Source organism: Ambystoma mexicanum, chromosome 6q, assembly GCF_040938575.1.
Source record: "Ambystoma mexicanum isolate Mex_15411 chromosome 6q, UKY_AmexF1_1, whole genome shotgun sequence".
In the NCBI taxonomy this organism is placed as follows: domain Eukaryota; kingdom Metazoa; phylum Chordata; class Amphibia; order Caudata; family Ambystomatidae; genus Ambystoma; species Ambystoma mexicanum.
The window spans coordinates 95,579,799-95,606,861 of record NC_090937.1 but is presented as its reverse complement, the minus strand read 5'-3'; the positions used below and the strand labels follow the sequence as shown (position 1 = coordinate 95,606,861).

Genomic DNA, 27,063 nt, shown 5'->3' with positions numbered 1-27,063 from the left:
GTATCTGAGCGTGGAAGTCAATGTTAGGATGCCCGTCACTCATGGGCACGGTCGGAGTGGCTCAGCTGCTCATTTGAAGCTCCTGGGCCAGCACTCTAAACGCTCCAATTGACTAGCTGCTAATCTCAGTGCCGGTCGTTGGGCTGGATACAAGAAGTCTATGTGTGCCCACTGATGTAATCCATCTGCTTTTGATGCCAAAATCGGGATTCGAACGCGGGTCATCGGGACCAAAGTCGAGGATTGAACTCTGCAGAAAATATTCAAGTACCAAAGTCGAGGATTGAACTCTGCAGAAAATATTCAAGTACATCTTTCTACATTTAAAAGATATGCACCGTTTCTAATTTGCTTGCAAACATTGTAGGAATCACCCACCCTTTCTTTAAAAATGTATTAATTAATCTCTTGAAATGTAAACGTGTATGGGGGGGTGACAAAAATCACCCGAGTCCCCCTTCTCCCTAACTTACAACCCCTTGCCGGCCTAAAGCCGCCACCAACCGCCCTCCCACCCATGGCTGGTGGGATCCTACAGTTAATAATTTCCATTTCCAGCACTGCTGCTTTATCTCTTTACTAAGGAATTGTGTTCCCAATGCTCTATATCATTACTTTAAATGTACCTAAATACTATCGATAGGTTTGTGTATTATTTTTGTATTTTGTATGAAAATTACCAACGTTTCTCCAGCATGGGGTCTGGCATGGATTCACATGCTCATGAATATTCCCCATCGTCAAGCTGGGAATCCTCGGTAATAGAAAAAACAGCTTCAGTTTAGTTTCCAAACTGTCTTTCTCCCATAAATCAATCACTGAGCACTGGGTCAGACTGCGCCCAGCCAATGACTGCCCTCTACCTAAGCCCCCTCCTCTGGCAGCCATCTTCATATTTCTACCGCACGTTCAAGTGTTGGGAGTCCTCATGCTTTGCTCTTCAAGCTTTTTTGCTGCATTTTTCGCTTTTAAGAGTTAAACTCTATTTTTCAGTCAATCGAGCCCATGTGCTCCATCGATCATCTATCCGCCTTTTTTCAGTGCCCCTCAATGGCTGTTTTTGTCGAGTATTCTTCTTGGAGGCTTCCAGAAGATTCTTCAGGCCTACACCACGTGAATCATGTCAGACGAGAAGAAGGATGGCGCTTCCCTCTTCAAGCTTTGCTCCGACTGCGGTTTGCGTAATGTGTACATGGATGACACGCATTCCCAGTGCCTGCACCCGACGCTTAAGGAGGAAGATTGTGTGATTTTCCGTGGCTTCACGAAGCGCACGTTGAAGGATCAACATCAACGACTGGATTCGTGGCTGAAGGCCAAGGCCACTGCACCAGGTGGTACCCAGGGGCATGCCTCTCCCAGATCTGGCAAACCTGAGCGGATTCTAAGTTTTTGAAGGTGCTCCACTCGTGGGGGCCCAACACAAGGCCAAGCTTCAGTCGGGGTCACCGCTGCTGCGGGTCCTGCGACGGTCAGGGCGCGATCGTCATCCCCAGCTGCATCGATCTCCAGCCACCACTCTGGATCGTCGTCCAAGAGGAAGTCAGCTTAACCAGCGAAGCTGAGAGAGAATCCGGAGAAGGCCAAGCAGGAGAAGGCCAGAAAGGGTGCGATGTCCGACCCACCCACGTCAGAGAAGGCCAAGGTGGATAAGGGTTCTGACAAGGCCCAGAAGGAGAAGGCCAAGCAGGACAAGGTATACGGCACAGCCAGGAAGGAAAAGGCCAAACCGGACAAGTGATCCAGCCTTTCCATGATGGCCCAGGTGGACCAGGCAAAACCGTCACCCTCCCTTGAGGTGGTGGTGGTGGCATCACTTTTGAAGGCCATAGGGGAAGACCGGCAGGGTGATCCGACGATGGCCAGGGTGTCTCTTCATCCCAGGAGGGAGGCTTTGTGTAAGCCAGTTGATAAAACCCTGGAGAAGAGGATGTCAGACCTCAGTCCAAGACTGACCCCTCTGGACCAGAAGAAATGGGGGGATGCGGAAGGCCTGCAGGGTACAGACATTCCTTCAGCTGATGAGGATGAGATCATTTCCATCCACACCGTCCAGGAGGGCGATGACGATGAGGGAAATGCCAGGGACTCACCCAAGGGCGGGGGCGACGACAACGGCGATGATGACGGGGTTACTATCTATGGAGGCGACGACGAGGAGCCCCAGGACAATGAGGGCCCGGAACCTAGCACCCTTACACCCCAGATGCCGCCTAGAGACCTGTCACTGGACATCCTCTCGACCCTCCGCATGCTGGTGTCTGAGATCGAGAGAAGGATGCCGATGTCCCCCTCCGCCCGCTCCTTGCGCTGCACTAGTGCCAGCCACCCCGTTGACACTGGGGGAGCCTCCGGCCAAGAAGAGGAGGAGGCACCCTGCGCCTACATGCCACCCATCGCCCCTCTCTCCACCACCCATCTCCACCACCCATCTCCCTCCCAAGCGAGACGGAGTCGAACACGGCGACAACAGGCACGGATGACATTGGCAGGAAGGGGGTCCTCATGTCACCTCCGCCCAGAGCCTCTCCACCAGACGAGGTGGGATCTTTCCATGTGATGATTGCCCGAGCATCAGAGCGTCAGAGCTTTTCCAGCTCACGCCAAAGGGTTTTGGACATGCCCTTTCACAGGGACAACCTGTTCGGGAAGGCTGTGAATGAATCCCTTGAGGCCATTAAGACGGACACGAAGACGACACGTGCCCTAGGCACCCTACAGCAACGACGACCATCCTTTTCTTCCTTAGGAGGGAAGTCTATCCGCTCTTTGAAGGGTTTCGGGGGGCTCGTCCTCTTACTGCCAGCCCTCCCGTTCCTTGACCCAGGAAGCTAACCGGGGTCACTCCAAAGCATTCGGGGGCACACTTCATTGTCGTCAGGGACCGCAAGATGGCCCGTTGACCTCAAAGCAAGATTGAGTCGGGCTGGACATCGGGCCCCCACCCGTGCGTCTCGGTGGGAGACCAGCTGGCGAACTTCATCGGTGTATGGGAGACCATCTCCACCGACAGATGGGTGCCATACACTCTCGCCCGCAGGCAGTCCTTGGAATTCCAACGCAAGTGTCAGCGAATACCACCGGTGGCCCGGCAGGAAAAGCACGTCCCTCGGCTGCTGCTGGAGGTTCGGCCCATGTTACAGAAGGGGGCCATAGAGCTGGTTGCACAGCGACTCCGAGGATCCAGCGTATACTCAACGTACTTCTTCGTAAGGAAGAAGAACGGGGTCTGGAGGCCCATTCCCGACCTACGACGGCTCAACAAATACATAACGTCCAAGAGTTCAGGATGGTCATGCTGCAGCACATGCTCGGCCAGCTGGTGGAGGGGGACTTTATGTCGTCGTTGGATCTGGAGGGCACATACTTCCACGTCCCCATACACAAAGGACACTACAAGTTTCTGCGCTTCGTTGTTCAGGGGAAGCATTATCAGTTCAAGGCCCTTCCATTCGGGCTGAAGTCAGCGCACAGAGTCTTCACCAAGTGCTTGGCACCAGTGGCGGCCCATCTGCGACAGCAAGGGATCAACGTTTACCCCTACCTGGAGGACTTGTTCATCCGGGCCATGTCAAGGAACACTGCAGTCGAACACATGCAGCAGACCGTCCGTCTTCCGACGGATCTGGGCTTCTCAGTGAACCATGCAAAGTCCTACTTAACTGCATCGGAGGACGCTCTGTTCCTGGGATCAAAGCTCAACACGGTGTTGTGCCTGGCGTCACCGTTGGATGAAAGGATATCGGCCATCTTGGGCAAGGTGTAACAGCTATTGGCACTGAAGATTGTCATCGTGAGGACCATCAAGTCGCTGCTCAGCATGATGTTGTTATGCATTTACCTGATTCAGCTCTGCCGGTTACGGATGCGGCCTCTACAGCAGTTCCTCGACGCCTGTTGGGTCCAAGTGTCCAGAAGCTTCCAGGACAGGATCACGTCGACGAGGCATTCCGACGAGCGATCAGAGCCCCCGTACCAGGAGACGGTCACGACGGATGCGTCTCTGGGAGGATGGGGAGACGCTGCACAGAAACATACTGGAACTACGGGCAGTGTTTTGGGCCCTCAAGTCATTTCTGCCGTCCCTCAAGGGCAAAGTAGTGAGGGTTTTCATGGACAATACCACCAAAATGTTTACATCCGGAAGCAGGGGGCACCAGAACCCCGGCGCTCTCCAGGGAGGCACAGGACTTGAGGCACTGTGCCGTCGCCCAGGGGATGTTCCTCATTCCATTTCACCTGGCAGGAGTAAAGAACACTGTCGCTGACTCTCTCAGCAGGGAGCTACGCTCTTGCCATGAGTGGGAGCCATGGCAGGACCAAGTGGACAACTTGTTCAACAAATGGGGCAATCCCCTGATCGATCTGTTTGTGACATTGACGAACACCAAGTGCCGGAGGTTCGCCAGCAGGTTTCCTCATCTGGGGAGCATGGGGGACGCATTCTCATTCCGCTGGGACGGCCTGTTTCTGTATGCGTTCCATCCATTGCCGTTGCTTCTTCGAGTCAACGGTGCAGGATGATCCTCGTCGCACCAGCGTGGCAGAGGCAGATCTGGTACCCGGACCTTCTCAGCATGTCAGCAAGTTGCCAGTGGTTGCGGATCTTCTCGCCAGGGAAGGAGGCACAATTCTGCAACATGACCCAGTATCACTGAACCTGAAGGCCTTGCTCCTGCAGCATTAGAATTTGGGGGTTATGATCTTCCAGCAGACTGCAAGGAGGTACTTGCCAAGGTCAGGGCGTCATCTCAGGTACTTCCATATTTGCTGTTGTTGGCTAAATCAGGGCTGGCTCACGCCTCCATCAAGATTCATCTGGCGGCTATCTCCCGCTACACCAGATCCGCAGGACGACCCTCCTTGTGGTTGCACCGGTTAGTCAAGGAATTCATCAAGGCACTATTCCGCTCCTTCCTGCCAGTGAAGGCCCCAGCCCCAGCGTGGGAGCTCAATGTGGTACTTACTAGGCTCATGGGAGCCCTATTCAAACCTATGCATTCTGTCCCACTCAAGTTTCTGTCATGGAAGACAGCTTTTCTCATGGCCATCACCTCTGCACGACGAGTAGGTGAGATCCAGGCCCTATCCTGTAAACCACCTTACTTGACTTTCCACGAGACAAGGATGGTGTTGCAGATGCACCCCTCCTTCATGCCCAAGGTGCCATCGGACTTTCACCTAAACGAGCCCTTGGTGTTACCTGTATTTTTTCCGACACATTCGTCGCCGGCTGAAAGGACTTTGCACTCTCTGGATGTGGCTAGAGCGCTGAAGTTTTATGTGGCCTGCACAAAGAGTTTCCGTAAAACTACTCATCTGTTTGTGAACTTTGGTCCTGTGAACCATGGGAAGGTCCTGTCCAAGGCTTCCATTTCCAGGTGGCTCTCCGGCTGTATCACTCCCTGTCACCGGTTGGCAAACCGACCGTTTCCTGGCCGCCCGAGAGCCCATTCTACCAGAGTGAACGCTGCTACTACAGCGTTCCTGTCTGGTGTGTTCCTGCTGGACATCTGCAGGGCTGCTACATGGAGGTCAACGCACACCTTCATGAGATTCTACTGCATCAACAGGGATTCCAGGGAGGAGTCCAGAGTTCACCAAGCAGTGCTGCGAAACCTGTTCTCTTCAAGGTGAGCCTAGTGAGGAGGTAAGAGATTGTTTCTATTGAGCCTTGCCCCCTCCTGTGGTTGTGCATGTGTGTACAGCTATGTATTCTTTGTTCATGAGTATGTGAATCCATTCCAGTTCCAATGCTGGAGAAGGAACAAGTTACTTACCTGTAACTGTTGTTCTCCAGCTTGGGTCTGGCATGGGTTCACATGCGAACCTTCCCGCCTGCCCCTCTGTGGCTCTTCTCTTGGTTTTACTGCCACTTCACGGGCCACCAAATCTGAAGATGGATGCCAGAGGAGGGGCTTAGGTAGAGGGCAGTCATTGGCTGGAGGTAGTATGACCCAAAGCTCAGTCATTGGTTTATGGGAGAAAGACAGTTTGGAAACAAAACTGAAACAGTTTTTCTATTACCGAGGATTCCCAGCCTGACGATAGGGAATATTCATGAGCATGTGAATCCATGCCAGAACCATGCTGGAGAACAACAGTAACAGGTAAGTAACTTGTTCCTTTTCTGACATTCTCCAAGGGCTCTTGGGACCAAATATCAACAATCCACTCCTCTCTGCATATTTAGGCGTGAGACCAGGCATCCTGTGAATCTTACGCTTATTGTTAAATGCAATTATCATGTTTGACGGCATGCCCTAAAACCTTCCCTGCACCTAAACAAACATTGAGGGGCCGCTGACTGCACAGTATGCCATGGTTCTGGAATGGTGTAATTCAAATGCTTTGTGAAAATTGATAAAACTGTTTCAATACATTCCTTCTGTGATGCCCTTTTTCTTTACATTATTCCATACTCCGAGCTGGCCTGCGATCTAGCAATGAAACCTCTGGTCAAACTTCTGAAGACATCTCTGTCCACTAAATCACTACAAATGTATTGGAGCATAAGGAGTAGGTTTACAGAACACCTTACAATCCACTGAAAACTGGACAACAAATACAGTAGAAGGACCACAAATAAGCACTACCTGACAACAATAACCGCTACCTCTGCAGAGGCCTAAAAGATAGTAGCTATCAAGCAATCCATTAGGGGATTATTGGCCATTGTCACTTTGGCTAGTTAAGTTCACATTTGACTATTTACTTTAACTTAACTGCTTTTTGCCACTTAGGCATATTTCAGTAGTGGGTCTTCACAATTTTCCTTTTAGAACATCAGGCTCTTGAATTGCGCCCTGAAACACATCAAGTTGGGTGTGAGTCTTATGCATTTTAGGAAGATATTCCAGAGGTGGGGAGCAATTGTCCCCTCAGGTCTTGTTGTTCTTGGAATTAGCAGGCGGATGGTCTAAGCATAACACAGAGCTCTTATGCCTGGATGTTGTGACACCTTTCTTGTAGGTTGCCATGGTCTGGTGCCTTGTAGGCATTTGTTTGCCAGGGACAGGATATTTACAGAGATCCTGGTCTGCGACCATGGCTAAGTATGCTTTTGAGTTGGCCTTTCTGTGAACCAAGGATGAGGCTTTATGGGCATTCTGGAGTGTGTGTGTAGCCTTTTGTTTTAGTAGGAGGTGAGGCCCGTACACAGGCCTTTGCAGCCTATAGTTCAGACATTTTCCTACAACCATTGGGTGGTTTTCTGTTGGCACGTTAGGCAGGCTATTTTGGGAAGCAAAGTTAATAGAATGCTGTTTGACCATGGCACTAAGATAAAAATGAATGCCAATGTCGTCATATATGAGAGTGGTGTGGGCAAAGTTCATAATATTGAACATTGGTAAATCATTTAAACCACCGCATTGTATTTCATATTTGGCAAATGTACACCTTTGGTTTGAAGAGACCCAACAAGACATTTCTAAAGGTTTCTGGACCATGGTTGTTTGTGGTTCTTCTATGTCCTATGTGGCAAGTCGCAGTTCCAGATCTAACTGAAACCTGTCCAAACTCACACGTATCATACTTTATATAAAGACTGGTGAAATATATGTTAATTTAGGCTGAAAAGTGTAACTGTTGTATAAAACTAAATGCATAAGCATGAGAAAATCTGATACGAAGAGGGATCTAAGGCCATCCATGCAACAATCACATATAAAGAGAAGATAAGGTAAATGCTAAAATAGCTACACAAAGAATGACTTACTTGTACAACATAACCAGAGATGCACTTGAAGTTGGGAGGCTGCTGGGCGCCGTCGATTAAAACTTCCCCAGATAGACCATGAGGATCTTTCCTGGCAGCCAAGGCATCCAACAGTCTGGTGAGGAAGACAAAGAAGTTCAATGTTTACATTTTCACTGACCTGTCACAAGTGCAAAAATTACATCAATAGGACCAGTATTTCAAAAGATTCCAATAAATTAAGCTGCATTGATAAGATTAGGGATATCCTCAGAACTCTCAAGTCATTTCCATTTAAAAATACTTAACAAAAAATATGGGATGTATCGTGAAACAGAAGTTATAAACAATGAAAGAATTGATGATTTCATGAATTATTATTATTTATTTATTTATTTTAAATGTTTGCACATTTTATTACAAAAATTCTTACATCCTTCATGAAAAATGAAGACCTACAATCCTGACGGTTTCCTTGGCAGGGAGAGGATAAGAGAAAATAGAAATTCAAGATCGAAATAAGCCATTTCTAATCTCTCGTAAGGTCAATGTTCTGCAGGAATTGAGTCACTGCAATGGTCTCATACATTCTCTCCCCCTCCATTAGACGATTCCACCAGAACTCCTCGTCGTAATCAGATATATTCTTAAACAAATGAATCGGATGGATCGTCCTTTCTTTCTCCATGCCTTTACAGTCCAGAAGGAGGTGTCTGATGGTTTCTTTTTGTTCCGTCTTCTCACAGAACCGGCATAGGTTTGAGGTTGAAATTCCTCTGATGGCTCTGACTTTGTTTGTTGCGATGGTGTTCAAACAGGCTCTCATAAAGGTTTGCCTGGACTGGGGGTTTGGACATTTCTTCAGGTAGGGTCTTGTGTCGTTCAATTTCCTACTCACCAGTAAAATATGCGATACTGATTTGTAAGCAGAAGCAGTGTCTTGGGTTTTTATCCGGTCCCATATTTCTAGTTTGGTGGTCACTTTTGTTGGGTTATTTATAAGCTCCTCTTCCGAAGATCCTAGATCAGTGAGGATGTTGTTAACTTTCTGTGCCCATGATTTCAAAACACTGGAGTTCCACGGGTACAGTTCATTGTGAATGATATCGATGATTTTTGGGCGATTAGGAATAATCAGTTTCCTGAACAAGCTTAAGCGGTTTCTGTGTAGGATGGCACTTAGTGACGAAATACAGAGCTCCCGTCTGATCAGGACCATTGGTGTTGATGATGGGAGATTCAGGAGGCTCCTCAAAAAGAGGCTTTCAAGTTTCTGCCATAGATTGTCTGGGAGCGTTAAGAAAGCCTCTGTTCCGTATAGAACTGCGGGGACGACTTTTGTTCTGTAGAATTGAATGATCGGTTGTAGAGAGAATTTACAGAATTTTCTTTGCCTGGGTTGTCAAACGTTTCATCTTGTCCCACAGTTTTTGTTGCATGTTCTTGTCAGTGGGATTATTGCTTAAAGTAACACCCAGGTATTTGAATTCCTCCACCGTCTGAATTTTTACTCCCTCCAGAAACCAAGTAAAGTTGGCCTTTACCTTAGATGATTTTCGGTAAATCATAGTCTGTGTTTTCGTCGTATTGATTTCCAAGTTGTTGTTTCTTATATAGGTGCTCAAATTATCTAACTGTCTCTGGAGGCTGATTGGGGTTTGATCTAAAATGATCAAGTCGTCCGTGTATAAAAGACGTGAAACCTTGGTCCCACCTAGCATCGGCGGAAAAGATCTCACCAAAGGCTCTGTGTCTTTGTAATCCCATAGGTACGCGCTAAACAGGGACGGCGCCAAGGGACAGCCCTACTTGATGCATCTCGATATAGGGATAGGTTTGGAGATTGTTCCATGATGGTCCAGTCTTACGGAAATTGATGTTTCTGTATGGAGTGCCTGAATTTGTTCCAAAATGAAATCTGGACATTTATTGCCGTTTAGCTTTTTCCAGAGAAGCTCCATGTTGACCTGGTCAAAGGCATGGACCAGGTCAACGAAGGCCACGTAGATTGGGGGCCCTCCATCTTTTGTTTTCTCCTTTAAGATGTTAATTAGGAGAATATTCACCAGGGTTCCAAGATTTTTTACAAAGCCTGATTGAAATGGCTCATTGACATTTGCATCTACTGCCCAGAGTTGAAACAGGTCCAGTAGAGTGGAACCGTATAGCTTGCCAATACCATTAAGCAGGGCAATGGGTCTATAGTTCTTAGGATTGTCTCTTGGGCGGCCTTGTGGATTGGCACCATGGTCGCTTTTTTCCAAGATAAGGGTATTGATTTTGTTCTAGTTATTCTGTCAAAGACGGCTCTGAAAAACGTGGCTCATTGTTCCGCAGCTTGTTTTAAATGTGCATTTTTTAGGTCGTCAGGTCCGGGAGCTCTTGAATTTTTTATTTTTCGAATTTACGTTTGAATAGAAATTGGGTCAATAGGGATCTTCTACTCCACTTTGGATTTAGGCTGAGGCTGTTGCTGCTCTAAATTCGGGTTTTTAAAGAGTTCCTTGAAGTGGGAGATCCAGTTCTGTTCACTGACGCAGTTATGGAGTCCGTTTGCTGGACCGGTAGTAGAAGATTTAATTATTCGCCAAAATGGCGGCCATTTAACAGCTGAAAAAGTGCTTCAGCGTCTGCTTGGTACATTACCGCTTTATGTGCTTTTAGCCAGTTTTTATAGGTCTTCTTTGCCAGGGCTGCTGCCTGCAGATCCTTTATGTACTTTGTTTTCTTTTCCAAACGGAGAATTTTTCTCAGATTCTTCCTCTCTTCGACCAAAAGTTTGTCATATGTGTGGTTGAAGCCCGACAAATTACACTTTGAGATTTTGACTGTGTGCCTGTAGATATTTAGGTGTTCGAAATCCGCGGGTATTTGTGTTTTGTTTATGTCGACCCCAGTATATTTTTCAGTCAGGTTATCCACATCACCGGCGTTGACTTTAAGCTTTATTCTTCCGCCGGTCTCTTCGATATCAGAATGCATCCGCCTTCTTATCTCCTGGGAGGATGTCCACATAAATTCCAGCAGGTTGTGATCACTGTTTTTAGTGGGTATAACTCGAAAATTGATGATATCTGGAAGATATAAAGTCGCTCTTGAGTCTCCTTTTTCCCAAGTTGGTACGAAGTCTTCCCTGCTTCCTCTCAGAGAGTGAAGGTTTAGCATATCGTAGGCTTTCATTGTTTTTGCCCACTTAATTCCTCTCTTAGTTGCCGAGATGTTCCAACGGCATGTTGTGGTTCCTTCTGAGACGTCCGGGTATGTTAGGTTTAAATCACCACATATTATCAGCTTACCCAGGTCGTGTTCCACAGAGATTTTCTCGAGGATGAGATCTGCTTTATGTAAAAATTGTTCATCAGTTTGGGCCATAGGGTTCCAATAGGAGTTGATTATTATAATCTCCTATACGTTTGAACGAGTCTGGCGAAGATGGTTCACTTCCCATTTTAATTGAAGAACTTGAAAAAATAAGGATGATTCTATCACCTTAATTACTTGTAATTCGGAGTAAGACCTCACTAGGGTCAAGAGTTCTGAGGACGGATGTCCAAGGAGTCCCTTTGTTGCTGGTGCCAGATAGGTTTCAAAACCATCCATGTATGGTTGGTCCCTTAGCCATGTCTCCTGGAGGCATAAAATATCACAGTCTCCCAAGCAGACATCTGATGGTCTCAATAAATGGTCGAAGCCCCTTGTATTCCAGGATCCGAATTTCAGAAGGGTACTCTTTGTGTGGAGAGGCACAAATTGGACCTTCGAAACTAGTCCTTCCTGGGGTGTCTAACTTTGGTTGCCCGACTCCAGGGCTCTGGAGATCCCAGTCCATTGCCTCCCTTCCTTTGTTGCACCTAGTTCTTCCTCTCTAAGTTGCTTGTCAGTTACCCCCACGCTCCGATCTTCTGGAGCGAATGTTATCGTCAATTTCTTCAAAGGGCCTTTAGATATTCGTCCCACATTAAGAGGATCCAAGTATGGTTTAGTAGTGTCGGACTCTGAGATTTTTCGTGGACCTGTTAGAGGATTATCAGAAGGAAGAGGTTCCTCGTCCATAATTATTACAGAGTCTCCTTCCTGATTACTCTTGGTTGGCACGTAGTCCCTGACAGCAGCTGCTTTAGAGTAAGATGTTCTTGGGTAGGGGCGGGACCCTATTTTATGTTTGGTAGACGGATGTTGCAAAGTGTCTTTCTTGGATTTGTAGGACCACTTTGGGTCCGGTGAATTTCCATTTGTGCGACATTCAGTTAGGTCATAGCCTAAAATAAGGAAACTTTCTACCGCTTGCAATATTAAAAGACGCACCACCAAGGAGGGTAAGTGTAAATAGACATTATTTAGTTTGTCTTTAATTCCTAACTCCACCATTTTTATGTCCTCTGTTGTGATCACTCTTAGTGAGGGAATACACTGAAAAAGAGCCACGATGTTCCTTCTGTTTAGAATCACTGTGTCTGATTTTGCTATTGCTTTTATGTGAAAGCTTCTTTCGCTTTTTATTTTTTCCTTATAGATAAGCCTTTCCTCCTTATTTGCTCTTTCTCTTGAATTTGACCTTCTACAGTCTTTCTGACCTCTCCTTTTTTCGTGATCCTTTTTGGTATTTTCATCATGATTTTCCAGCTTTTTCCTTCTGGCCCTAGGTGGTGATGACCTGTGGTTTTTTGCCCACTCAGGGGCTTTGTGGGAGTTGGTAAATTGAGAGTTAAGGACATCACTGTTCCCTGGGTCCTTTGAGGTCCTGTTCCTCTTGTGGGGTGCGTGGATCGAAATTGCTTGATGTAATAAGTCTGCCTTTTCCCTCCTTTCAGACATTGACATGAATGGTGGCAAAATAGGGCTCAGTTTTTCCTTTTTGTGCTCTTCAGGTGGCTCTTGTAAATGTTTGTTCACTTTACCCTGGCAGTAGAGGTCAGATTCCACGTCTTCTTGTGAGTGTACCGATAGATCCATAAGGTCGACAGAGTCGTTACCTGAGTGTTCGATCACTCGACGAACCGGTTTGTGGGTCTGGCTTAAATCAGCACAGGGTACCTTTAACGTAAGGGATGCGGTTGTTTTTTTTTGGTCTCTAGCTTGTGCTAGGACCGTGAGCGCCCTTTCGTCTTCACTTTCATCAGTCTGGTCGACAGCTGAAATGACAGGCAGCGGTTTCTCCACAAAAGTTACACTCCTCGCTGCCGATCCTTTGGCATTTGTTTACGGCAAAAATACTGGGTACGTGACTGCTTTGAGGGGGTTCAGGTTTTGCGGCTGAGGGGGGAGCCCTTCTTCGATTCCATATTTTTTAGAGTCCCCTGTCAACTCCAATACGGTGCATCCGTTTGATCTTGGTTTTTTGGGATTTTGCTTAGGGTAGTTCTCATCCTTGTCGTCTGTCTTCCTTTTTTCCCTGATTTGGTTTTTAGCCGGTATTTGCAATGTGTTTTTCTTAGTTGTTTTCACGTTGCGGTCGCTGGGAGAAGCCGGTTCTTCAATGCGATTGTCGTTCCTTTTTGGTACTTCTGTAGGTTTCAGGACCTTCGTCTGTGACGTTTGAGTCATTTTTGAAGGTTGACTTAGGTTTCCTGTTTCTGTGCTTTGGTCCTTTGTGAGTTTTGCTGTTCTCTCTGATATGTGTTATGTTATTGCTTACGAGTTCTTTTTGGTTTTCGCACGCCCTGATATAGCCTTCCAAATAAGTCATTTTCGTGTGTGTCATTGCAATAAGTGTAGAGTGTCATTTATCCCCTCATATAGTTTTGCAAAAGGCACCAGTGCAATAGTGATGGTTGACATTAAGGTCATCAGGTCCGATTTTTTTTTAAGGATGAATCCTTCTCTGTCAGGTCCGACAGTCTTGATGATGGTCGCCTTCTTGAGGATTGATGTGACGGTGTGTTCACGGAATCCAAGCTACTACTAGTTCTTGGTGAGAGGTTGTTTGGCTCACTTACCAATGGTCGCGATACGTGTTTGAGGGCTGGGGGATTCAAGTGGACTGGCACCTGCAATGGACCTTCCTTTGTTGAGTCCAATGGAGGCACTGTCATCAGGGTTTTTCTGTGTCTAGTGGGGAGATCTGTGAGTCCTGCACACTGCTGTTGTTGACCAAAGGAGTCTCTTTGATACTTTGGTTTGGTAATGGAATAGTGGTTTTGTTGTTTAATGGTGGAAAGGGTGAGGATAATTTTTGTAAGGCCGTCATTGCGGTGGTCGCTTCCTTAATAGTTAGTTGTAATGCGGCCTCGGGGCTTTTAGTTCCCTTGTTTACCGGAGCGGCCGGGTATGTTTTTGCAGTGTTATTCGCCAGGCCAGACTCCGGCCTGTTGGTCAATCCTTGACATGGGAGGCGTAGATCTTCATTAGGAAGGACTTGCTGATTATTCTTTTCTAGGTCTGTGACAGTCCATGAAAAGACCTGCGGGACTGCCTGGTTCCATGTTGGAGTTAATTCCGCTCCTTGTAGTATTTCCACGTCCGATAATTCGCCAAGAGCGTGGTAATCATAATGTTTCTTTTTTTTTTTTAAATGAAGTGGAGAAGTGCTGAGGCTTCCGGTACGTTCTTTGGTCTAAGGTTGATTTTTTTGTAGATTCTTGGTGATTTATCCTCGCTCTCTGTCGGTCTGGGGGAGGCTCCTTTTTTTTAGGATTGCTGGCAAAACTCCACGCATTTTCCCTTTTTTTTCATTTGTTTAAAAGTCTTCTTTTGTGTAGAATAAGTTTTCTTCAGGGACGCTGATGCTTATTTTTTTTGTTGGCAATGTTGGTTTTTCAGTAGGTTGAAGGGTTTCCAGATCTGTCGAATTTAGACATTTTTCCGGCTCTGTAATGGCGTCCAAGAGTACAGTGTTTTCAAATACGTTGCTTGAAGAGTTGAGAGTCTCTTTGGGTGAGTCTAAGTTGCAGGTGAGGTCAACCGTGTGCGAAATGGCCTCTGTTAGGGTAGATAGGGGACTCCTGATGTCTTTCGCTAAGGGGTGGATGTTAATTGTCACTTGTAGTATATTAATACTTTGCGAGTCTGAGGCCAACGGCGGTGACCGTGCACACACCCCTGGGACTCCGACACCCACAGCTTCGTGCGGACTTGCTGGTGTTGCTCAGCACCTACCGTTGCCACTGGTTTGCCCACAGATGGCTGGTGCTCCGATAGAGGGTCCATGGACTGAAGTATTTTAGTTTCAAAATGGGCAGGGGGGGGACCGCGCCGGCGGCCCCACTGCCGTGGCCAATGGCCACGTGGTTGGAGGTGTCTGGGGGGTAGAGATCTTCTGTGGTGCTCACCCGCATCTCGATCCCCTGCCACCTGACCACCCTCTCCCTAACGGGGTCCTGTGCCTTCGCTGGTAGTACAGGCACAGTCAGGGAAGTCACATTGCCAGGGCTCCAGTTTACTCCCCAGACACTTTCCCGTGGTCTGATCCTGCATCACACCAGAAAGCGGTGGTAAGGGGGGACACAGACACGAGACTGGGGGGGTCTGAAGATTCCATCAATGAGTGTGTGGATAAATTCTGCAGCAGAATGTTCGTGCTGGAAGTATTTATAGGTTTAGCAATTTCTTTCTTACCTCTGGCTAGGGAGGGTTGGGCTGGTTTCAAAGGGCTTCTGTGCTCCAGACCATTATTTGAATCAGCCCATAGGCGCTGGCTCCTCAAGCACCTCCCCTCTTCTTCCGTGGTCCGTCGCATGCCAGTGGCTGCTCAGAGCGGCTTTCTATGAATTGCCTAGATGGTTTGATTGCCGCGTGCAGCCGCAAACAGCAGAAAATAGCAGCGCCCTTTACATCACGCAGGCTTCACACCGCAAGGGTCGCGCTGTTCTGCTTTTGTGGAGATTCTAGGGGGTGTGGCTTGGATAGGTCACATGATGGTCATCACGTGACTGGCCAACTAATAAAAAAAAATATATTTTTTTTTTTTCCAGGAGAGCCCCGCTCACTTCAACTGCTGACGGCTCCAGCCCCCAGGCTTATGCAAATTGGAGCGGGACAAACACCTTCCGGGAATGGAGTCAGCTGGTTACAGGTATAGTTCTGATCAAAGTCACTTCTCACCCAGCCGCACAGCAGAAAAGACCAGCGCCCTTTATACCACGCGGGCTTCATGAATTATTAACATTGTCAGAAAATGCATGCCAAATATGGTAGGGCTAGTTAATGAATTCCAAGTAGAACACGTCTGTGTCGACAGCTTTCTAAACTTTAAAAAAAGTTCACTCCACAAATAAGTCAAGATAATCAAGGTAATCTAATTGAGACATTTTCAAAAGAAATCACGAATTCATTAATTTAGAAGATACTTACTATCAAAAAATAAAGCATTTAAAAATAAGGGCCAACACATATGAAAAAGTATTCAAAGCATTACAATAGTTGAAACAATATCATGACATCATTATTCAGGAATCACACACAAGTAGAAACACTGTATTAATGGACACCAAAGACTATGGAGCTCATTTAACATTTGGCAGTGTAGTAAGAATATGGCAGCAATTACTTTGCTATACTGCCAAATGACATGTATGCCTATAAAGCAAGGTGCTGTAGGTAAATCCTCCAATTCAATTCTAAACATTTGAGGAATAATTCTGATTATTTTTTTATTTTTAATTTTTTTATTTTATTATAGTATACTACAAACTTTAAAAAAAAGTAATAAAGCAAAATAAAATACACTATTGTTACACGTTTTAACCTTTAACTAGTCCATTCCCTTTCATTATCTACAGTCCTTTTGTTTTTCCGTACATTTATCCTTTACATTTGTTCCTTTTCATTTGTTATTATGTTCATCTGAAGGACTTACATCGACTCCGCGAAGCTTCACATTCAGTTGTTCCAGATAGAGTGCTAACACTATTGTTAGACGTTGAGAATTGCTACTCTGCAATCTATTCCACCAGTCTTCTCGACTGTTAGCCGTTATTTTCTCTAGTTCGGCTCCTAGATAGCTCGCTCTTAGGTCTCTCAGTCCGGTGCAATCAAGTACCAGATGCTTCAATGTCTCATCAGGATTTTTGCAGAATCTGCATTTAAAGTCATCACGTCCAACTTCACGTCATAGCCTTTGGATCTCTTTTGTTGAAAACAGATTCAATCTAAATGTCATGTAGAATTTTTGTAGATGCTTACATGGAAATATTTCCAGGTATTTAGCCCTTTAGCTTCCATTAGTCTATTTTGCATACATTTGTGTTCTGCTCGCTTCTCGATTGTCTCTATCCAGTCTTGTTGGAATAGCTTTTTTTTTACTGCATTGGGATTGGTCATCAGTGTCTTTTCATCTGTATTTAATTGATTTAAGATGTTTTTACATTTGAGTCTCCACCTCTGTAATAGATCTTCCTTCTTGTGATTTTGACGGTCGATAATTATGTTGAATTGCGGTAAGTCAGCTTCTGGAATGGTCTTACTGTACAACGCCAGAGTATTCCATATAATTCTCACATTCAGAGTTGATAGACTCATATCAAACAATGTACAAGCTGTTGGAAATCCCTGTGGCAGTTGTAATATTCTCTTCCAGAATGTACCTTCACATCTGGCCCAAAGCTCGCTTGGGCAGCCAAACATGCTTTCAGTCCCATACACTAGCACCGGTGCCGCTTTACTCTTGTAAACGTTTACAACCGGTTTGTATGAAAATTTGCCATACTTTTTTTGGATTTCTGCCCCTTGTGCTGTTAATTGCTTGCATTGGCTAGCAATCATCTTTGCCATTGGCTCATCAATTATGCTTGCATTGATGTAGGTACCCAGGTATCGGCTACATTTCACTTGTTTTAATTCGTCTGTGCCCAGCATCCATCTATATTTTTCATTTTTATTTTGGGTTCCTTTTCGATTTTTCAATATCAGGATCTCTGACTTAGCTCCATTGATTTCAATTCCAATCTCATCAATGTAAGTCTTTAGGGCTTCAGCTTCCTCTGTAAGCCAATAGGAGTCAAATCAAAGAGCACTATGTCGTCTGCATATAGTACCCATCCGATGTGTATTCCATTTAGTTTTGGAGGAAAAGATTTGACTCCATTTATCACTTTACCAACCTCTGCGATGTAGAAGTTGAACAGCGTTGCTCTCAAAGGACAGCCCTGTTTCACACCTCTAGCTGTTTTTATTGTGCTGGGGAGATGGCCGTCTCGGTCCAAACGGATCTGGATTTCAGTATCAGAGTACAGTTATTTTATTGCTAGAATTAGACCATGAGGGCATCCACAAATTTTTTATTTTGTCCATAGTAATTCGTGGTCCACTCCTTCAAAAGCGTGGGCTAAGTCGATAAATGCTAGATATACTTTCTACCCAATTTTGATCGCTTCCAGCTTTAGGAGATTCAGAATGAGGAGATTCAGTCCGCACCCGACTCCCCTAACAAAGCCGTATTGTCTCACATCGAATGTTTTATATGTTCTAATCCATTTGGCTAACTGTGCTAGTAGGATGGTTGCGAATATCTTGCCAATCACATCCAAGAACGCTATGGGGCGATAATTTGCTGGATCTGTGCGACATCCTTTTTTAAAGATTGGCACAATTATCGCTGTTTTCCATGAAGCTGGTATTCGTCGTTCCCGGATTATGTTTTTGAACAGAACATCGCAAAACTCAGTTCATTCCTCTGGATTATTTTTTAGCATTTGGTTGAACCGTCTGGGCCGGCGGCTCTTGATGAACTACTTTTTTGTATCGCCTTCATTATGTCATCTCTTTCAATTTTGATGTCCCACGGCTAGGATGTGGAGAATTCAGGGCTCTTCACTTCTTTTAGTTTTGCAAACAGCGTGTTATAATGAGTTGACTATTGAGTTTCAGAGACCATGTTCGTTAGAATCGCTTTCTGTGGGTTTTCTATTTCATTAATGAGCGACCAAAACCCTCTTGAGTTTCTTTGTGTGAGTGCCTTCAGTACCGCTTCAGCATCTCTTTGCTCGAGGATTATTTTATGTGATGTTAACCAGTTCTTATAGTTAGTTCTTAACTTCCTATTTAGCTCGTTTTGGTCTATGATGCTACTCAACTCGAGGCTTCTTAGACCTTTCCTGAGTTCTTTTTTTTTTTGGCTACTTCAGGATCAAATTTGTGATTCCGATATGTCGGTTTTTTTGGCCCAGCTGACTGGACTTTATATACTTCCATGAATATCGTGTAGTCTACCAGGTCCTTCTCAGAACTCGATTTTGTCGATCTTATTTCATCAGCTAAGGCTATGATGTCATTGGGGCTTAGCCGGAGTCGATTGCGACTTGGTTCAAGACTCACGTTTTATCTCCATTGATTTTTTCTATGAAAGTTCTCTTGGTTTCAATTTAAGATTACCAAATTATGATCGCTTTGTGGAGTCTTTAACACCTTTAGTGTCGCAATCTCATCGAGCATAGACTCTGACATGAAAAAATAGTCTAGAACTGAATTCTGCGTTCCTCTTTCCCAGGTTTCTTGAGCTGGCGTATCTCCGCTGATGTTTCCGTTCATCATGTTCATGTTCCGAGCCTCCATTTCCTCTAGCCATATTGTTTTGAGATTTATCTTCTTGTTGATGCGCGTGGCTTTCTTTTCTAATTGATGTACCATTCCAATTAGTTTAATGTTTAAAATCTCCAGAGAGGACTATGTTTGGATTATTGTTATGTGTCATTATGGAATCTATGAGGTCCAAGGCTTCTTCAATGGATTTCAGGCTTGCTACAGCCTGATGGTTCCAGTATATATTGATCAGATGTAACGTTTTTGTATTAATTTTCCTGTGGTCATCGGCCTCTAGCATCGCACGTTGCATGTATGGGGAATGGTTACACCAGGATTTGATGCTAAACCCACTTTTCAGCTTGACTAAAATAAATTGCCCAGACATCAGCCTTCCTTTCTTTTGTTGGATCGCAGGGTTTAGAATTACCTCAAATCCATCAATCGACATTTAGATAACCAGGTCTCCTGGAGACATATGAGGTTGAGGGCTCTTAAATCACTGGCCGCTGAGCACATTAAGTGACTAAATCCTCTGGTCTTCCAAGAGGCCATAACGACCGGATTAAGAGCCTCATGGCATTAGCTCATTCCAGTCTCATTAAGAGTTCGGGCTATCCAGGCCCACAATTCCGTTTCACTCATGTTTTGGCTCTAAGCCTCCAATGTGGGAGCAACGGGAGAGTTAGCTTTTAAATTCTCCACTATGATTTTTATTTTTTTCATTTTCAGATCAAAGGGTATCCTGGAGTTCTCTTCCCGCTGGTGACCTTTCCTCATCACTGGGAGCTGATTGAGCATCGATTTGACTTTTGTAGCTTGCGCCATCTATTTTGTAGACATTTTGTTGGCCATGAGCATTTTGCTGGTGCCGTGGTGCCAGCTTCAGAGAATTCAATTGAGACTCAGTGACTGGTGTGATCCTCAGTATACTATCAACTTCGTATACCTGAAAGCCAGCTTCAAGTAGCTGTCGTTCACACATCATCACTCGTTGAACTGTTTCTGTTGAATTGATCTGTAGAATTACTCTTTCATGTTTAACATCATCCAGGATTTCCACTCGCTTTAATTTCAAGCTTTTAATGGCTCTTAATGCAGGGATAAAGTGGAATAGCTGCATTACTAAGCTTCGATTTAGTGTTGATCCTCCATTTTTTTTCTCTAGCCGTTCGACCAGAATTATATAGCTATTGTCTATTGTGTGCATTGTAGATTTATTGTTACCCTTGTTGGAATCAGATGTGCCTGGTTCGTCCCTCCAGCTTCAGAGCGACTGAGGAGCTTGGGAGTCATGTAATTTCAAATTTTCTCTCTGTTGAGTTTGATCAGTGGGTTCTGTCTTAACCTGGCATGAGAATCCCTTTCTCAAAGGGGATATGTTGTCAGCTTTCTCACGGTAAGCAGTTTCACTCTTGTTTAGGCACCTCTTTAGCTTCTCTTCAATGGTGTAATAGTTTTTTTTTTAGGCGCTTGATGAGCTCTCAGCTGCAGGACAACCTCCATTACTTTTCTTTTGAGAGTGTGACATTTCCACCCTCCTCGTTCTCCTGCTAATGGCTTTCTTGGTCTCTGAAGCTTTGGCCACGGCAGGGACTTTTTTCACTTCGTTCAACGAGCCTAGCATCTTCCCGGCAGGCTCGGAGCACAGAAGTCGTACATTTTCTCTGTTTATAACTTCATCGCTTATCTCCTTCTGCTTTCCAGGCTTATTTGTTGTATCCTCAGGACTGGGCGATCTGTCTTTTATTTCAATTGTTTCATTATCGCAATCTTCTTCAGAGTTACTGTATGTTGACAAGTTCATTAGTTCAACAACACTCTCGTCGTTATCGCCTGTATTAATGCAGGAATCTTTTGCTGCTGTCTGAGCAGGTGCTTCATGGTTCTCGCCTATGGTGTTTCGCTCTTTGTCGTCAACAAATTTATTTGGAGTTTTAGCACACTGTTCTATGGTTTTCCAGGTGAGCTTTTTGAGGGACTGGATGTCTGGTATTTAGATTTGTAGATAGTACGCACTCAGCTGCAATTTCACTTCCTTTCAATGTAACAATCACTCCCTCAGTGATCGGTTCGATCGATTCGCCAATTCCTGAGTTGGAATCTGGTCCATTCATTTTTGCAATTTTGCTGGTGAGTTTGTCGTGTGATGTAACAGAACTAATTCGGTTTCTGAGGTCGATGCCTCACCGCGGGTTGGCTAATTCCAGGCATTTGTGTGCACATGCACCACCCAGTGCCTTCGCAGACTCCACCTCCTTCTCCTTCCGGGAAACCTCTCTGTTCGTCTCGCATCCGATGGCTGCCTCGGCTGCGTCGGTCGGCAGGGAGCATTGGCAAGGTTGGGTAGGCTGAGGTACTCGGAGGGGGGAGGTAGTGCACCTCCTTGTGTTGGGGGGGCGAAAGCAAGTGCAAGTGCAGGCGCGAGTTTGATTTACAGGCATTACGGGTGTAGATGGTATAAGATGTTATGACTGACTTAATACGGTATCCGGTAATAAAATTGCGGCAAAAATGTCACGGTAAAAAAAAATCACGGCAAAAATTCTGTGGTTTGACCCGGTAAAAGTGTACCCCATTATACCATTTAAGGGGAGCATGGGTCCAGAGGTTGCAGGGGTGTCCCCCGCGTGTTTTACATGGATTGTGGCGCAAAAACCACGGCATTTTTGCTGTGATATTTTGTTACCACAGCAATTTTTGCCGCGATTTTATCACATGGAACCCTTAATACCTGAAGTAAATTGTCTACCAACTGAGCTCTCTTGCCCCCCCTCAGCCTGTACACTTACTTCTGTGGTCCTGAGTCTCTTAGGTTCCCTCGTCGAGTCGACTACTGCATGAGTCCTAACATGCGTTTTCCCGGCAGGGATTAGCAGTTCGCTGCAGCTTCGTTTGACTTGCGCCTGCATCAAGGGGATACCAGTTAATTTCTCCATTGTGCATGCATCCACTCGTCCCACGCGGAACACGTGAAACAATCCTGCCACACTCCGCGACGCTCCGCGTCAGGCAGGGTGTTTTGTGTAGTTGGCTCCTCCTTGCAGCAAACAAAGCAGAAAAAAAGACTATCTGGCAGCACCTCCACACGTGAAACACTCCTGCCACACTCTGCAACGCTCCACGTCGGGCAGGGTGTTTTGAGTAGTTGGCTCCTCCTTGCAGCAAACAAAGCAGAAAAAAAGACTCTATCTGACACACGTGAAACACTCCTGCCACACTCCACCTTATTATTTATAATGCACCAAAACCAGGCCCATAGGCTTAAGGGCGCAGAAGTAATAACAAATCCAAAACAGTCACATGCATCAATCCAGAATCTGAGCAGCAACAAGAGGAACAGAACTCATGAAAAAACATGAGTTTTTAGGGACCGTTTAACTAAATGCCCCTCAAATCAGGAGGTAAGGAGTTCCATAATGAGCTTAGGGCCCTTTAGGAACTTGCATGTAATGGATGGGATCCCAGAGAATATCTCTGAGTCCAAATAACCGAACCAACTCAGGAAGATGGCAAAGTACTGTTTAATTAACAATGATCTAAAACAGGGAGTTACAACGAACATTAACGGATGTACGTTCAATTTCGCTCATCGATCTTTTCACACAACATAGACTTTATACTAAAAATATGTCAGAGCTGACGTTATACTACGTGGCAATAATGAAAAACCTACTAGGGATCGGGATTGGCTTAAGGGGAACATCTAAATATATATTCTATAGGAACTAGTGTGGGATATTTTGATCCACTTCAATGTGCCTCACTGCATCACTTTACTGAAATGGTGAAAGAAACATCCCAAAATGGCCGCGCTGACTCTTGTGCGTGCCAAAATCTTTAAAACTGTGTTGTGTCACAACCAGAAAAAGGCTGCACACCCTGCCACACACAGTTCAGGTGGGGTGAAAACCGGGTCCTCACTGCTGGAGCATGCCAGTAGGCTCTGCCACATTCAACATGGATCCAAGGAAAGAAGCAGCATCATTGTGCTGAAAACTCAAAATGGCTCTTTTAAATGTCATCTTTCAATCTTCAAAGTGCTGTCTTGCGCTAAATCCATTAATTTCTCCCAAACCACCATGATCAAAAAGGTCCTGAAATGCTCAGGATCATCCATTGTGGCTCAGAGGAACCGGACCTCATTGAATGACAGCTCCTGACAGCAGTATCCTTTGAAAAGCAAACCAGGGCCTGTGTTTGTATTTTTCCATGGGAAACGTGGCTAAAACTTTGCAACAAGTATCAGAATCAGCTGTGCAGAGGGAGACTCTAAACAAAGGCATGATACATGTATCCATGCTTTAAACCATTCCAGCACTCAAGGGAAGGACTGGTCTGACTAAAATGGGTATTTGCTGCAGAGGAAAACCAAATTTAAAAGAAATAAGTCAAGTGGGCTTTTTCCTGACTAAAGGGGGAAAATCGTCTATTTTAAAAGTACATTATTGTGTCAAGGCTTGATTACTTAGAATTGTAAAAGGATTTGTAATGGTAAAGACACACTTATAAACTGTTTTAATTTTATATGTTTAAAGGAAAGATTTAAAAGGTGAAACTCAAAGGTAAATTCAGTCTGAGTTAAATGAAATATATAATTAAAAAAACTTGTTCTGTCAGTGCTGACCCTGAGAAAGGATGACACCTCCACTGCTGGAACAGGAAATGCTAATTGCGAGCACGGGGGCTTTGAATCCCAGGACAAAGAGACTTCATTAGACATTCGTCTTTGCCCCAGGCCAAGACAATATCAGGATAAGACACACACCCTTCAAGTGGGAGGGGCAGGAAACTTCAATTAACAGATGGAGGCCCCATACTGTTCAGAGGAATTTGACAGCTGCTGCCAGTTGAAAGAAAAGAAAAAAAAACTGCTAAGGACAATTTGGTGTTTAAAAAGCCTATTTGTAATTGAACTTTGAAGACATGTAATTTTGCCACAAGAATGAGGAGAAATCTGAAGTTGGTAGTGTTAACTCTAATTGTATGCTCTTTCTTTGAAGACGTGATTGAACCCTGTACTGCACAAAGAACATAAGTTGTGAAGAATAACCGTTTGGGTTGTAAGCCTGCCCCTGCCATATAATTTAGTGATGTAATTTGGCATGATAAATAAGGGAACCTCACAGCACACACACTGATTCCTGACTTCATCCTGATTTCTGCGTGTCACTGTGTTCCTGAATTCTCCATCTTTGTTCCTGAGTCCTGATTTTACTTACCAAGCTAAGGCCTCAGCATTGCTGAACGCCTTTTTCAGCCAGGCCCAAATTCTGAAGCAATCCCAAAAATCCAAGGGAAGCATTTTTGATCCAGTCTGGCTTGCTACTACTAAGCCTTGCCTGCAGCAAACTCGCCATCCCACTGATCTCCCGTCTCCAGTAACCAGTGCAGTCCAGTGCAGTCTCCAGTCCGAGGTGCCAGTCCAGGTGACCAGAACCACCCAGCTGACCCCGATCCCACCAGATGTGCCCTGCTGTCCTTGGTTAGACTGTGTCAAGCTGAGATGTTCGTGATGACTGTGTACCTGTTTTCCTTGATGTGGTTCTTGTTGGGGCCGCCAGACTGCAGTCTTCTGAACGATGAGTGTGTGACTCGGGGAACCCGCCTCTCCACCACCCAAATGGCACAGGGTGGAGGATGGGCAGACTCCCAGCGCCACGGAAAGCACTCTCCCGATTAACGTGACGATGGGACTGTGCAAGCACAGACAGGAGAGGCAACGGTCAGTCTGAAGAGGTGAAACAAGACGAGGTCCAAGTTGAAGGTCAAAGCACCAAGCTGCAGGCTAACTTCGGATAGCTGGTATGAAGATGGAACACCAAGCACCAGGCGGAGTCAGACTGGAAAAGGGGAACCAGATTGGGAACGAGCTAAAGGTCCCAGGGGAATTCAGAGGGGAACCCTAGAACTCGTAAGACGCAGGGCAAGAACAAGGAACCAAGGAACTGAAATAGGGACCAGGGGGACCCAAAGATCTAGGACTAACTGGACCCCCAAGCAGACAAAAGGGTAGCAGGCAACAGGTCCCTAAGTGGAACAGGGTACCCAGGAAGGCTGTAGGCAGGGCAAGTGGAACAGAATACCCAGGCAGGCTGTAGGCAGGGCAAGTGGGCAGGGCAGGTTGGACAGGATACCTAGGCAGGCAGTAGGCAGGGCAAGTAGGACAGGACACCCAGGCAGGCAGTAGGCAGGGCAAGTAGGACAGGATACCCAGGCAGGAAAGGGTGTCCAGGCAGGCAGAGGACAAGGCAGGGTAGCGGGAAGCTGGAATCGCTGGAAACCAGGAGCGAGCAACACGAACGAAGCTTCCGCGTTGAGACGCGAATAGCTTCTGTTGCGGCTTCCTTTTATGGGCCGCCGGCGCCCGCGAGGCCTGAAACGCAAGCCGTTTCACCCCCGAGCGCCGGCGGACCCAAAACGAGGCTTGGAAGGCAAGCCCTTCCCGATGTACAAGCCTGATCTACGGCGCATGCGCGGGACCGAGACTGTGGTCTCCCGCGCAGGCGCCGTAGCCCACCAACAGCGGTTCCTGAAGCTCTCCTCCCGGCGGCTCCCCAGACGCGAAAGCGCGGGTAGATCCGCCAGGAAGGAAGAGGGAGAGCGATCGCCCTGGACCTCGGTCTCCCCCGAAGTGGCGTGACACTATGTTCCCTCCCAGGAAGACCCGGAGCCCCGGGTTTCCAAGGAAACCGATCATAGAACCTCCGCACCAAGCGGGGGGCATGCACATGCTGAAGAGGCTCCCAAGTGCGATCACAAGCCGGATACCCCTTCCAATCCACCAAGAAATGGAGCACCCCCCTACGATAGCGGGCATCGCAAATCTCTTGTACCTCAAATTCAGGGACCCCTTGGACTAAGACCGAGGCAGGGCGAGGACAGGACCGACCATAGGGATCTGCTACATAGGGTTTCAAAAGGGAGACATGAAAAACAGGGTGTATATGCCAAGTGGGAGGCAACTGAAGACGGAAGGCCACAGAGGATAGCCGTTCGGTTATCGAGAACGGACCAAAGAACCGGGGAGCCAGTTTAACCGGTGAATTGCGCAGAGGCAGATTCTTGGAGGACAGCCACACCTTATTCCCTACTTGTAAATCTGGTTCCAAACTCCTTTTCCTGTCAGCCTGGGCCTTCATCCGTTCCTTAGCTCTCTTCAGGATATCATATGCCAGTTCTTGTTGTCGTTGAATGTTAGAGACCAAGGCATCGGCAGATGGAACGGTACTGGTGGGTACAGGATGGAACGGCACCAATTTGGGATGTTGACCAGTAGAACAAAAGAACGGACTGATCCCAATGGAAGCATGAATAGTGTTGTTGTAGGATACTTCAGCGAGATCCAAGCATGCCTTCCAGTTGGACTGAGTGGCGTTGGAAAAACAACGGAGGTACTCCTCCAGGGTCTGATTAGTCCTTTCGGTAAGACCGTTGGTCTGTGGATGATAACCAGAACTCAACGCTCTACGTATACCCAGATGATTACACACCTTGTTCCAAAAGGCAGAAAGGTATTGAGAACCACGATCCGAGATTATCTTTTCTGGAAGACCATGTAATCGATAGATTTCGTGGAGAAAGACGGAAGCCATCTGAGCAGCCGTAGGGATCTTGTGGAATGGAATGAAGTGGGCATATTTAGTGAAACTGTCGACCACGACCATGATACAAGTGTACCCGTCAGAGGGAGGTAGTTCAACCACGAAATCAGTGGCGATAGTATGCCACGGGTATGGTGCCAATTCAGTGGGTACCAGTAATCCCAGAGGTCGTCTTCTTGGGACTTTACATTGAGCACAGACGGGACAGCTCTCGATGAATCCCTTAACCTCGGTAGCCCACCTAGGCCACCAGAATTGTCGAGATATCAGTTCACATGTAGCTCTCACCCCTCGATGCCCACCAAC

The 27,063-nt window shown here is 46.2% G+C and overlaps 1 protein-coding gene across 2 annotated transcripts in view; it reads right to left on the bottom strand.

Annotated features, from left to right (window-relative positions):
• Positions 1–27,063, bottom strand: part of LOC138515804 (broad substrate specificity ATP-binding cassette transporter ABCG2-like) — a 961,595-nt gene that overhangs the window by 720,124 nt on the left and 214,408 nt on the right. For both annotated transcript variants that reach the window (XM_069630540.1, XM_069630541.1), the window contains exon 3: positions 7,721–7,835. In XM_069630540.1, coding sequence (XP_069486641.1) covers positions 7,721–7,835 — 115 coding nt within the window. The remainder of the gene's footprint in view (positions 1–7,720; positions 7,836–27,063) is intronic.